This window comes from Aphelocoma coerulescens, chromosome 7 (assembly GCF_041296385.1).
Source record: "Aphelocoma coerulescens isolate FSJ_1873_10779 chromosome 7, UR_Acoe_1.0, whole genome shotgun sequence".
Taxonomy (NCBI): domain Eukaryota; kingdom Metazoa; phylum Chordata; class Aves; order Passeriformes; family Corvidae; genus Aphelocoma; species Aphelocoma coerulescens.
This window is the reverse complement of record NC_091021.1, coordinates 23,511,418-23,524,105: the sequence shown is the minus strand read 5'-3', so window position 1 is coordinate 23,524,105 and position 12,688 is coordinate 23,511,418. Positions and strand designations below refer to the sequence as shown.

The window sequence follows — 12,688 nt, the reverse complement described above, 5'->3', positions numbered from 1 at the left end:
TGTATTGGATGGGATGTGCAGGATACTGGGCTGCCAGAGGTGCAGAGGGGATGCACAGGCTGCCCACCACCCACAGGGCAGGCAGGGTTAATGGATAGGGAACACCTGGCACTGTCCCCTCAGGCAGTGGTGAGAGGAAGGGCACTGGGTCTCCTTACAGCTCATGCCTCTCCTGCAACTCCCACCCTGTGAGCCACCTCAAACAGCACCACAGGATCCTTCCCGTGGACCTGCTGCAGGGTCTCCAGCTGGCCTGACTCTGCTCCTCTCCACCTGAAGCTGGGCCAGCCTTCCCCAGCCCCAGGAAGAGCAGGGACCTTTTGCCATCCCTCCTACTTCATGTCCCCAGACACCAGACTGTCATGGAGATGGCACAACTACCCCACCCCTCCGCTTGCCCTTCCCAAGGCCCCATCTTCACATTCTGGCTGCCCTGGGGACTGCCACCTGCAAAGTGCCTCCCCCATGCCAGAACCTCACAGGGCTCTGATCCCCATCAGGTCCTTGCCCAGATTTCCCTGCTGTGCACAATTGCTGTCACTTCCTACTAGCCCCCCTGAAGCCCCAGATCTTCGAATCCTGCACCATGGGGGGCACCCAGCATCAGCAGCTGCAAAGCTCACCCAGGGTGTCCCCTCCATCCCTGCCAGCGCAGGAAAGCCTTCCTGGCAGCTCCCTGCCTGCAGCCCGGCCTCCCCAGCCCCACGCACCCACTGCTCCCGGCAGCACCCCCCACACACCCCCTTGCCCAGGCGCCGGCCCCCCCCAGACCACACTGTCCTTGCAGTCCTCACATTCCAGACGTCTCAGCGCTTTCACAGCTCAGAGATAATATTCACGGCGAGCAGACGTTTGCGTCAGTGTCAGATAGATCTCAATGCCACCCTGTCCCGGGGGGAGCAGAGTGGGCAGACGGCCTGGGCAGGCAGGCAGAAGCCCGCGGCAGAGCCCCCCGAGCCACCACCCTGCTGTGTGCCCCACGGTCATGCTGCTCCTCCTGCACCTGCTGCCTGCCATGCTGCCCACCGCCGCCCTGGCCAGCTGCACCGGGGCGGGTGCCGACCGGCAGCTCATCCTGGCCAAGGTGCGGGCTCGGGTGCTGGAACATCTGAGTCCCCCCCTTCTCCAGGAGGAGCCACAGATGGAAGCAAGGAGGGTACACCGGAGAGACGTCCTTGAAAACACCGAAGTGGAGCCAGAGGAGCTGGAGGACACCTCCCAGGTGATCTTATTCCCTGCCACAGGTGAGAACATCCTGATGGGACAGAGAGGGCAGAAGGGTGAAGCAGGGTGAGGGTTTGGAGCAATGCGGATGCTGAAGGATGGAGAGGCTGATGTGGTGGTCTGTGGGAGAAGGGGAAGAAGGTATGCCAGGCTGGGACATGGGCAAGAGTGAGATTTGGTGGAGAGCCAGGAGATGGAAAGGTATGGCAGGCAGGGACAGGCAGAACAGCCCAGGACACAGCAGAGGGACAGACAGCACAAGAGGGTGCTGAGAGGCTGGGAAACAGCTGGCCAGGCAGGATGTGGAGACATGGGGAGAGCTGAGGAGCAGGGTGGAATAGGGTGGGATGCTAGGGAATGGGGCAGGATACTGGAAAATGGGATGGGATACTAAGGGACAGGGCAGGATGCTGCAGGATGGGGCAGGATGACCAGCTATAAAGCACGACAGCAGGAGATGGGGCAGAATGCTGGGGGATGGGATAGGATGTGGATGCTGGGGGAAGAGGGCAGGATGACTAGCTATGGGACAGGACTGGGAGATAGGCCAGGATGCTGAGGGATGCTCAGGATGCAGAGGATGGGAGAAGGGGACAGGATGACCAGCTTTGGGTCTGGATCCTGGGGGAAAGGGCATGATATGGACTCTGGGGGAAATGGGCAAGATAACCAGCTGTGGGGCTGGATACTGGGGACAGGGGTGACAGTAATGGGCCAGCCTAGGGCATAGCAGGGATGAGTTGTGGGGCACAACACAGAAGCTGGGCACAGCACTAGACATCAGCTCCCCTGCACCCTGCCATAGCCTATGCTGGCAGCCAGGTACCCTGCCAGCACTCCAGGGACCTCTGCCACATCCCACCCACCATCCAGCACTGGGGACTCTCCCCAGGTTTGGGCACACACCCTGATCATATTTTCCCCCCCACAGATGTTCCCTGTGAGCCCACACAGCCAGACAAGCTGCTGGAAGAAGAAGGGATTTTCACCTACCTCTTCCAGCCCTCAGCACACACTTTGAGCCGTGTGGTGACTTCTGCCCAGCTCTGGTTTTACACTGGCCCCTCGGCTGCCCCCAACCACTCAACCCCTGATGTGCTGACCCTGTCGCCACAGGGCCGGGTGCCGGTGATGGCCATGGCGGAGCAGACACCCGAGCACTGGACAGTGTTTCACTTGGCCCCGGTGCTGCTGCCCCAGCTCTCACAGCCGCTCTTCGTGCTCCTGGTGCGCTGCCCTGGCTGCCCTTGCCTGGCCGAGGGGGACAAGATGCCCTTCCTGGTGGCCACCACCCGGGCCAAGGGCAGTGAGAGGGCTCGTCGCTCTGCCGTGCCCTGGTCCCCGGCCGCCCTGAGCCTGCTGCAGCGCCCGTCGGAGGAGCTGGCTGCCCACACCAACTGCCGCCGGGCTTCCCTCAACATCTCCTTTGAGGAGCTGGGCTGGGACAAGTGGATCGTGCATCCCAGCAGCTTTGTTTTCCACTACTGCCACGGGAGCTGCGCTGCAGGCCACGGGCTGAGCCACCGGCTGGGTGTGCAGCTCTGCTGCGCTGCCCTGCCCGGCACCATGCGCTCCCTGCGCGTCCGCACCACCTCCGATGGCGGCTACTCCTTCAAGTATGAGACGGTGCCCAACATCCTGGCCCAGGACTGCACCTGTGTCTAGGGCACCCTGCAGCCCAGCCCCGGACCGTGATCCCACCCAGGAGGAGTTGCTTTCCCAGTGGAACCCTGGCCACTGGGATGGGGCAGTTTGGGCTGTACCACCCTCCCCTGTACAAGCCAGATTTTTGGGCTGGCCCAGGTACCATCACATTGCCAGACCTGCCCTAGGGCCAGTCCCAGCTCAGAGCAAATCAGGGAAGGGCAGGGCAGGGATAGGCACAGCCTGCGGCAAAGGCATCACTGCCCGGCGAGAGCCAGGCTGCTGTCTGCAACCAGATTAGCCCTCATCTCTCCCCACCTGCTTCCCTCCCCCAGTTCTGCCCGCCCCCAAAGATTGGTGTCTTGCTCCTGCTGCAGAGTTAAACAGCTTCCCTGTGCTCCAGGCAGGGCCAGGCTGCTGTGCCAGGATCAGGATGTGCCTGGGTGAGCCCATGCCGGGACCTCACACTGGCGGCAGGGCTGGCAGCACACATGGCACCACAGGCGAGTCCTCTCCTGGCAGCATAGCTTGTTGGAAAGCTTAATGGGATGAGTGAAATAAACCTGTTCCCTTTACTAAAGCAGCCTGGAAACACCAGCTTCCATCAGAGGCAGCCACAGAGGTGGCATGCGGTTGTGCAATGGGATATGACCACCCCGGGGGCTTCTAGGTGGAGAAATGAGGGGATGGGCAAATACTGTTAGAGGCATCCAGCTCTGATTTGGGGTACCAGAGAAGGGACTGGAGTACTGGCCAAAATGGGCACAGCGTGGCTGGGTTTGATCCTGCCCCGGGCAGGGGAGCGCAGAGCAGAGCAACATCCCTTCTGCTCCAGGCAACAGGTTGCGCAGGAATGGGGGGCAGCAGAGGGCTGGGGAGACATGGGGATGATGGGAGGATAGGGAGGCAGAGGAAAGCCCTTTACCTGGCCCCTCAACAGTGATAGGGCCAAATAGGAATGTGGCCAGTGCAATCCCTCTCCACCAGGATGATGAAGGCTGCCCCGGCCGCAGCCGCCTCCGCACGGCAGGAACAACTGAGTCACCCTGGGCAGCAGGGAGGTCCCGAGGCACGAACTTCAGCGTCAGCCCAGACACACAGGATTCCCTTCCCACCCCTTCCTCCCCAACAAGCGGATGCAGCAGTTCGGTACAAAATGTCTTCAGCCTTTACTAATATAGATATTAAAAAAAAAAAAAAGAAAACAGCATGACAATCATTTCCGAGTAAAAAACAATGCTACAAAAGTCCCCATGTGACCCAGGCTGAGATGATGAGGAATGCTCCACTGGCTCCCAGCCGAGCCCAGCTCGGGGCACCACGTCCCCACACTGTGAGGCCAGGGTCTGGCTCCGTGCAGGGGGTCCCAGCCCTGCAAGCTGGAGTGGGAGGAGACAAGTTTTGGTCCAAGGGCGGCCTGCCAGCACAGGGCGGAGGCAGCGGGAAGGACAGCCCCTGACCTCTGCACAGACATTTCCAAGCAGGCCAGCCCCATGCCAGGATGCTGCGCAGCATGGCCCCCCAGGCCACAAAGTCACCTTCTGGCAGCACAGTGCCACCGGGACCCCTACCACCCCCTCCAAGCGTAATGCCAGCCCAGCACTCTGTTCCACGGCTTGGCCCGGCCAGCCAGACCCCCAGCCTACTCCCCTAAGTCTCCATACCTCAGGGGGCAGTACCAAAATCACCAGCACATGCACAGCACCAGCCGGTGCTGCCACAGGTGGCAGAGGGCATGGGGGGCACAAGGAGGTGTGAGGACAACATGCTGGGGAAAATGAGTATGGGAGGAGGAAAAGGGAGTGAAACAGGAGATGGTGGGGCACAGGCCCAGAGTGGAGACTGGGATGGCGTATAAAAATGCCAGGGTGCACATGTTGATGAGTTTATAAAAACGTACAAAAATAAGATATTCCCTTTTTGAAAATTAAGTAGGAATGAACCCCATGGTCCCCGACCCCTCTGCTGTCCACTGGGACAGGGCTGCCCAGACCACCTTGCTGGGCAGGTGTGTGGCATCCTTTACCCTGTGCTCCCGGCAGGACGCCTATCCCACGGTGGCGGTGGCAGCCACTCCAGCAGACACCGCTGTTGTCCCTCGTGGCACTCACAGCCCTGTGGGGAGCAAGAAGCAGGTTAACACCCCCCCAGGGGGAATGGCATTCTCTCTCCAGGGGACCCTCAGGGCAGCCCCCCATGCCTCCACCCCAGTGGGCCAGATCCATCCCCCTTCCCGGCTCACCCGTGGTCCTGTCACAGGCGGCGGTCCCCTTCTCATGGGCGAGGTTGAGGCGGTTCTGCTCGGCAGCGATGCCGTTGGCCTCGGGACTGCTGCTGCGGGCAGGACTGGGGGGCCGCAGCGGGGGCTGCAGGTGGAAGGCCACCTCCAGGTGCTCCTGGGCCAGGCGCAGGTGCTCACGCAGCCGGTCCAGCTCATGCACCGGGGGAGCTCCAGCCAGGGCAAAGCGCCCCTGGGCCAGGCTCTCCCGGTAGTCCAGCTTGCCGTTGGTCAGTGGGGCTTGTGGCAGCTCCTTCTTCAGCGAGTGATAGGTGGGGGGGGCGCTGGGGGCTTTCTTGGGGTATTGTGGTGCAGGGCTGTCGCCAGTTGGGAGTGGCGGGCCATCAGACTGGCTTAGGGCATCACGGATGCGCCCCACACCAAGGTGCAAGAGCTCGCAGAGGTTGAGGAAGAGGCAGAGCCCGCTGACGGCATACATGATGAGGAGGAAGATGGTCTTCTCAGTGGGGCGGGAGACAAAGCAGTCGACAGTGTGCGGGCAGGGGCTGCGGCTGCAGACGTACGAGGGGCTCACCTCAAAGCGGTACAGCAGGTACTGCCCAAAGAGGAAAACCATCTCCAGCACTGAGCGGCATAGCAAGTGCAGGACGTAGGCACGCATCAGCCCGTCCTGCTTGATGCGGCGCCGGCCATCATGCTTCTCTCCACCCTCTGGGCTCTTCTCCTTCTCCACCTCGATCTCCTCAAAGATCATGGGGTCTTCTTCGTTATCATCTTCTGCCTCCTCGTAGTCTCGCCCGGCTCCCCGGCGCACCACCGGCATGCGCACCCGCCGGGCTGGTGGTGTCCGGCGCCGCGAGGACTCTGGCATGCGAGCGATGCGGTGCATGGCAAAGCCCAGGTAGAGCACCGATGGCGTTGCCACCATGATGATCTGGAAGATCCAGAAGCGGACGTGGGACAGGGGTGCGAAGGCATCGTAGCAGACGTTCTCACAGCCCGGCTGCTGCGTGTTGCACACAAACTTGCTCTGCTCGTCGTAGTAGATGGATTCGCCCCCCACGGCCGTCAGTACGATGCGGAAGACAATGAGGACAGTGAGCCAGATCTTGCCCACAAAGGTCGAGTGGTTGTTGATCTCCTCCAGGAGCCGTGTCAGGAAACTCCAGCTCATCCTGACCAGGCAGTTGACTCAAACCCTGCGGGGAAGGGGCAGGCAAACAGGCACTGAGCAAAGCCACATGGACCTCACCAGGACCCTGGAGTCCACCAGCTGATAACCCAGCTCTGTCCCACTCCCTCTTTCTGCACCAATGTCCCTTCCCTTACCCACAGATCCACTAACACAGCCCTGCTCAGGAAGCTGCCTCCCCTAAACTTTATCCCCTGCCCAGCACCGCCTCCCTGTGCTCCCATCTGCATCCTGCTCCTGCCCTGCTGCCAGCCAGGTGGGTGGAGGGGACACGGGCTGGGACATCCTGGTTGCCTGCAGGGACAAATCTAGGAGAAGAGTGAGCAAAGTCACAACCAGAGCAAAATGTCAGTTTAGGGCAGCACCAGCTGGGGACTGTGAGGGGACAGGCAGGAGGAGAACCGCTTCATTCTCCCCTAGTGCCACAGCACCCACTTATCACCTGGCACTGGGCAGGTGCCCACCCAGCGTCACACCCTGTGAAAGCACCCACACCCACACCCTCCCATGGGGGTCCACAGGCTGCTGGAGGAAGGCAACACATGGCAGCCTCACTGGCCCACTGGAGCTGCCAGCCCTGAGCCCTGGCTGAGAGGGGCAGGTTCCCTGAGCAGCATCCCCCACCATGTGCTCATCAGCCAGGTCCTCTTCATTCTACAGAGCTCTCCCCCAAGGGCCAGCAGAGATGCAGCATCACTGCCAGACCAAACCTCAGTGCTGTGTGCTCTCTCCTGCAGGACCCCAGCCTCCAAAGCCCACAGTGGCCAGTGTTCACAACACCCTGCAGCTCCATGGCAAGGGCTGGCGGGAGGACAGAACAGGAGGCAGGACAGAGATATCAAGAGGCAGTGTGGATAAGCCAAGGAATTGCACAAAGCCATAGCAAAACAGCTGACACCAGAGACTGGGGAGGAAATTACAAGGACCATGTCACATTGCAAGAGGAGACACCCACTGCCACCCCTGGTTTCAGCAGCTTGTGCATGAGATGATGCAAGCCAGGGCAGCAGGTGGCAGGGATGGCCCACGGCAAGTGGAGGGTACATGTCTGCACAGAGGCCCCAGCGTCCCCTGCCAGCCCCATCCCATCACCTCTGGCATGGGCATGTCCCTGCAGATATAACTGATACGGCACTTATTCCACTATTGTCCAGAATAAGAAGCTCTTTCACACTAAGCTCAGCCAGCCTCCTGACCAACCTCACCTAAGCAGAAAGGGTCCCTCCAGCACAAACATCCATGCTGGGGACACACTCTGGCTCCTCCTGTGGTCATATGCCCCGCAAGGTTTCACTGCTGCCCTGTCTCCCAGGTGTGAGCCCCTCTCCCCCAACACCTCCCTGGAAGGTGGATGCTTTGTGTCTGACTTTACCCCCTAGTCTCTAGCAGCACACTGTCTTGGCACCAGGGTGAAGAACCTGAGGGGACCAGGCACGAGGACAGTTCCAGGAGGTAGCAAACCCAAGGAAAGCAAAAACATATGGCGGCCATTGAAGTGTGGCATGGGAATGGCTGGCAACGTGGGATGGCAGCAGCGGTGGGCATGGCCAGGACAGCACAGAGCTATCTGCACTCTGTCCCCCACCCAGGGCAGGTGGCCAGAGCCCAGTTTTTGAAGCGGCACAGGCACCCAGGGCCTCCCGGCCACGCTGGGAGTCAGGACTAGCACCTCATACCTTGGCTGGGCCCTACACCTACCCCTCAGCTCTACCGACCCCAGTCCCCCCACGTGGGGCTCCCAGTCCCCTCTGCCCCCGCCTGCCCTGTCTGAGACCCCCGGTTTCCCCTGCCCAGGGGCACAGCAGCAGGCATCCCACCCCGGGGCTCACCGGCCCCTGCCCATCCGGGGACCGCTGTCCCACTGACCCCTGCCACCCTGGGGACCCAGCCCTCCACCCCAGCCTACCCAGGGTCCCCGGTCCTACCGACTCCAGCGCCCCGAGGGCCTCCAGCCCAGCTGCCCTCTCCTGTCCGAGACCCCCAGACCCGAGACCCCTCCCGCCCGCGGCCCCAGACCACGGCTGGGGCTCCCGCCGCCGGGGTACCGTCGCCTGCCCACCTGCGTCCCCCTGCCCCACCGCCCCGCTTCCTCCCTCAGCCCCCCGCTCCCCGGCCCCACTCACGGCACACCGGGACGAGCGGCTCCCGCCGGCACGGCGGACAAAGCGGCGGGGCGGCGCGCCGCCGCCTCCCGCCGAACAAAGGGGCCCGGGGCCGCCCCGCCCCGCTCCCGCCCGCCCGCCGGTGCGAACCGACCGCCCCGCTCCGCATCTCCGCCCCGTGAGTCCCGCTCCGCACCGAGCAGCGGCCGTGCCACGCGGCGCGGAACTGCGGCCCCGTCCCGCCCCGCTCCGGCCCGTCCTGCGCCCGTCGGGCGGTGCCGCCCTCGGTCCTCCCCGCTCGCGGCTTGGGAGGCCGCGCAGAGCTGCGGGCAGGGGCCGGCGCCGGCCAAAACTCGCCCAGAGGCGACTCCCGCCCCAGCAGCTCCATGCAGCCCCCGCTGACCGGCCCTCTCTGTCCGCCCCGAGCCCCGCGCAGCCGGTGGCTCCTGGGCGGCCGCTCCCGGGAAGCGGAGCGAACGGAGGCTCCCTGCCCGCCCTAGGGGGACGCTCCGAGCCGCGGGTGTGGCTCAGCCCGCGGGCTGTTCAGGGGTGAGTCCGGCCGCAGGGTTAGCGGAGGGAGCCCCCGCTCCGGCCATGAGAGTCTCCTGCACAATAACTTCCTGTTCCTTACGGCGTTCTTCCCCTCCCAGTGGAGAGTGAGGATGGGAGAGAGATCTGGTGGCACAGAGGAGAGGTGGCCCCACACAGGGTGGGAACGCAGAGCAAGACGTGCCTGTTTGGTGGTAATGTGCCTCAAGCCTTTTGAAGCCCGTGCCGCTTCTCGTGTCCTAGGCCAGGTTCCTGCAGCAGGACCGGGCTGAGCATGCAGCACCTCCAGATGTGCCTTTAGAGTCACCACTGCACTGCCAAGGCCAGCATAATGGCAGCAGTGGCTTTGAGTCACCACCCTGGCGCCGTGCCCTGTCCTTTCACCCAAGGACCCTGGCCACTCACTTTGCACTTCTAAAATTGGCTGTGTGGGAATTTTGTTGGGGCTGAGTCTCCACACTGCGCCAACCACACCCATGATGTCCTGGGCCCCGTTGTGTGGGGATGAGGAGGGCTGCCGAGCAGTGAGCAGTCTTGCACAATCCAAATCGTCATGGGGAAGCTGGTGTCTGCATAAGCGCATGAAACACTGCTTCTCCTTACTGAAACACGTGCTCCTTCTGCAGAAGGGTTTCTATGAACTGGCATGCAGGTGCAGCACTGGGGAAGCTGGGAGGGCTGAGGCCATGAGGCTGGGGAAAGGAGAGGTATGGGGAGTGTGGCCATCCCATCCAGTGTGGGGTTTTGGTTATTCTGCAGCAGCACTGCTGCTTCCCTAAATCAGCAATGCCACCATGGCATTATACCAGCGCCCTGGGCACAGGCTTGGTGCTCTTACATGGAAGGGCAGCTGGAGCCCCCCATACCAGTGTTCTGTATCCTGACAGAGATGCAAGTGTGTCTGCAACAGGCTGGGGAAAAGGGCCCTACTTTAGGCTCTTTTGCTCACTCCTTCCTTCGCCCCCACTCATGGATGGGACAGTTCCAGGTGACACCTTAAGCCCTATGGAGGGATAGCTGCAGCAAATTAAGGGGAATTTGACCAGGACATGAAGAAATAGTTCCCATTGAATCCTGTTCTCATGTGTGCAACTGTGGCATTAACACTTCTGTAAGGGAAAAGTGTGTTCCAGATCTAGCACAGACACTCTGGTCACAATCTCCATCCCAGGCCAGGAGAAACAGGAAGAGGTGGATGCAAGGAGACGGTAAGCTGAGCACAGAAACTCAAGCTTTTGGAAGAATGTAGGCAAGCTTTCAGGTCCAGAAATGAAACCCAGAGCTGCAGGGAGGTGACACCTGCAGTGCAGCATGGAGAGGTGGAAACGGGGCAGGGGGCTGCCAGCATGAGTACAGCATTCCAGCATGCTGGGGAGGTCAAGCAGCACATGTTCAACCTCCTGCTCTTGCCTGGCAGTTAAAGTGGCTTGTGGCTTTCCCCACAGTAACCACTTGTTTTCAAGTGTTTCCAGCCTGGAAAGCTCGCCTCCAGCCTGGCTTCAACCCCAGACAGCCAAGCAGTTTGCCAGGGGTAAGGGACTGATGTGACCCTTTGACTCTGGTGCTCAGCGCATTAAGAACAAGCCCCTATTTCACCAGGCTCACATTAAACTGGGGAGTGTGACCTCTGAGGCACTGCAAACTAAAGCTGTTGTAGCTGGAATGAAGCTGCTTGTTGGGCTGGGGTCAGGCACCACTGCTGCAGCATTTTTGCACAGCACAGCTCAGCCCATGCCTGGGCTGCAGGGCAGGGATTGCCTTGGGGGCCAGGCCCAGGGGCTGGTGTCACACACCCCATGGACAGGCATTAGTGTGCTTGTCAGCATCTGGCCTCTGGTGTCAGAGCCCTCCAGTTTCCCCTGATGTTGCCCTGAGTGTTCCTGGAATCTACCCTTTTCTTAAGCTTGCAAAACCCAAATGCCTGCAGAGGTATCACCCTTTCAGCCTGGGGCAGAGGGAAAACCCACACCATCTGGGAACAGAAAACAATGGACAAAGAGTGTTGCCCACCCTCATCCCTTTCCACATCAGCTGAGGCTGACAGAGCATAGTGGGCAGGAAGGATGTACAGACCAGCAGTCTTGTGGGGTCTGGCTCAAAAATCAGCTTTGCAGAGGAAACAGGGGCACCGTCATCAACCGCAAAAGCCAGGATCAGCCCCAAAACACTGAGTTGTGGGGCAGAGCCATGGAAGGGCAGCTGCACAGCCCAGCAAGAGCAAGGGGAGCTGGTAAAAAAGGAGATAGTGGCTGAGGGGGAGTGTAAGCAGAGGGGTAAGAAGAACATCCATTTCTGGGATAAGCACTGCAGCTCAGGAGGGACATGGCAAGAGCTTGTGCAAGCAAGCGCTCTGTGTTCAGGCAGAGTGCTGCAACAGAGGCACCCTCTGAGACTCCACTGCCAGACCCTGCCTTGGCTACCAGAGGGTGCAGGGAGGGTGCAGGGCCCAGTGTGGCTCTCGATAGCAGCCTCGGTTTCTGCTCTGATCAATACAGCAGGATGGGCTGGGCCCTGCTAGGACTGCCTCTGCTTCCAGAGACAATGGTAGTAAGGCAGACGGGGGGGCTGGACACCCTGGCTGTGTTTACTGCGGGGTGACATGGACAATGCCTGGCTGGTGCCTGGCAGTGGGGTGAGGAAGCCAGCTCCACCCTCTCCAAGCAGGGCCGAGCAGGCAGCACTGCAGGTAGGCAGCATTGCAGGTAAGCGACACACATCCCTGGCAGCAAACACACTATTCCCAGATTAAACAACTTGTCTGGCACTGGAACAGGGAGCAGACAGCTCTATTAGGGACTGTTTGTCCTGATACAGGACAGCTCCATGACTAGCTTAATAACCTTCTTCTGATAACAGGCAGAGGCACACTCCGTCGCAAGAGCACCAAGGGCAATGACCATGCCCTCCAACACAGGCTGAGAGAAGGCTGAGATGGCCTTAAAATAAAGTCTCCTTCCCTTTTATTCCCCCACTTGATTATGCAGCACAGTGCGGGGAGTGGGGGGTACATGGCCCAGCCCATGCTCACCTCTCTCATGCTGTGGTGTCCGTCACAGTTCCAGGGTGCTGACTTCTGCCAGCACCACATACAGCACTTGAGTGCAGCCTGCATTGGCTGCTCTTCCCCTGCCAGCCGAACTGGAGGGCAGCCCAAAGGGAAAGGCTTTACACAGGCCCCAGACACTGCTCTGTATGCTGCATAAGGATCATTGGCACCTTGGAGGGATGAAGCTGGCCAGACAGGTCTATGACCCATGAGGAATATGTGCCCTTCGCTGCTACATCTCAAGTCCCCTGGAGATGAGGCCAGCAGGGATATTCTGCTACAAGTAAATGACCAGTCACTCCAGTCACTAGGCTTTGCTAGTTTGACACAGTGCAAGGGGGCTGACAGCTAACCCACAAGCTATGTATGCTCAAGGCAGTACTGCTTTAGAGAGCAGAAAGATGCAGCAGGAAGCACTGAAATAGCCAAACCCATGGCAGAAGGCATCATTTTCATTGATAACAGCAGAATAAAGCAGGGCTGGTATGTGCCTGTGGAAGAGTGGTGGTAGCTTCAGGCTCATAGCAATGGCCTGCCTGAGCCCACGGCTGCCTGCAGCCTGTCTCAAGAGCCCTGTGGCCACCCCAGCCTGGGAATCCTTTCAGCTACATACACCTTGAGACTGCTTCAGGCAAGCACAGGCAGGGAAACAGAGGTTGAAACCAGCTTTGCTCTGTGCTAGCAGCTGACTG

At 60.5% G+C, this 12,688-nt stretch overlaps 2 protein-coding genes across 3 annotated transcripts; one reads left to right on the top strand and one right to left on the bottom strand.

The window, feature by feature from the left end:
- Positions 1-877: 877 nt before the first annotated feature.
- On the top strand, positions 878-3,940 carry INHA (inhibin subunit alpha). The gene is made up of 2 exons (XM_069020850.1): positions 878-1,244; positions 2,156-3,940. Exons 1-2 carry the CDS (start codon positions 878-880, stop codon positions 2,887-2,889), a joined length of 1,101 nt encoding a protein of 366 aa, XP_068876951.1. The 3' UTR covers positions 2,890-3,940.
- An 82-nt stretch (positions 3,941-4,022) lies between these two features.
- On the bottom strand, positions 4,023-8,959 carry LOC138113042 (gap junction gamma-1 protein-like). Of its 2 annotated transcripts, none has more exons than XM_069020849.1 (3): positions 8,598-8,959; positions 5,111-6,306; positions 4,023-4,983 (listed from the first exon to the last, which is right to left on the bottom strand). In XM_069020849.1, the coding sequence occupies exons 2-3, from the start codon at positions 6,279-6,281 to the stop codon at positions 4,976-4,978; spliced, it is 1,179 nt and encodes a 392-aa protein (XP_068876950.1). In that variant the 5' UTR covers positions 6,282-6,306; positions 8,598-8,959; the 3' UTR covers positions 4,023-4,975. The 2 variants fall into 2 exon arrangements, with proteins under 2 accessions (XP_068876950.1, XP_068876949.1); XM_069020848.1 differs by lacking the exon at positions 8,598-8,959 and adding an exon at positions 8,423-8,504.
- Positions 8,960-12,688: the final 3,729 nt, after the last annotated feature.

Coding starts and splice junctions, on each gene's coding strand:
- LOC138113042 (XM_069020849.1), bottom strand. CDS start 6,281: ATGAGCTGGAGTTTCCTGACACGGCTCCTGGAGGAGATCAACAACCAC.
- INHA (XM_069020850.1), top strand. CDS start 878: ATGCCACCCTGTCCCGGGGGGAGCAGAGTGGGCAGACGGCCTGGGCAG. Junction 1,245..2,155: donor GATCTTATTCCCTGCCACAG/GTGAGAACATCC, acceptor TCCCCCCCACAG/ATGTTCCCTGTGAGCCCACA.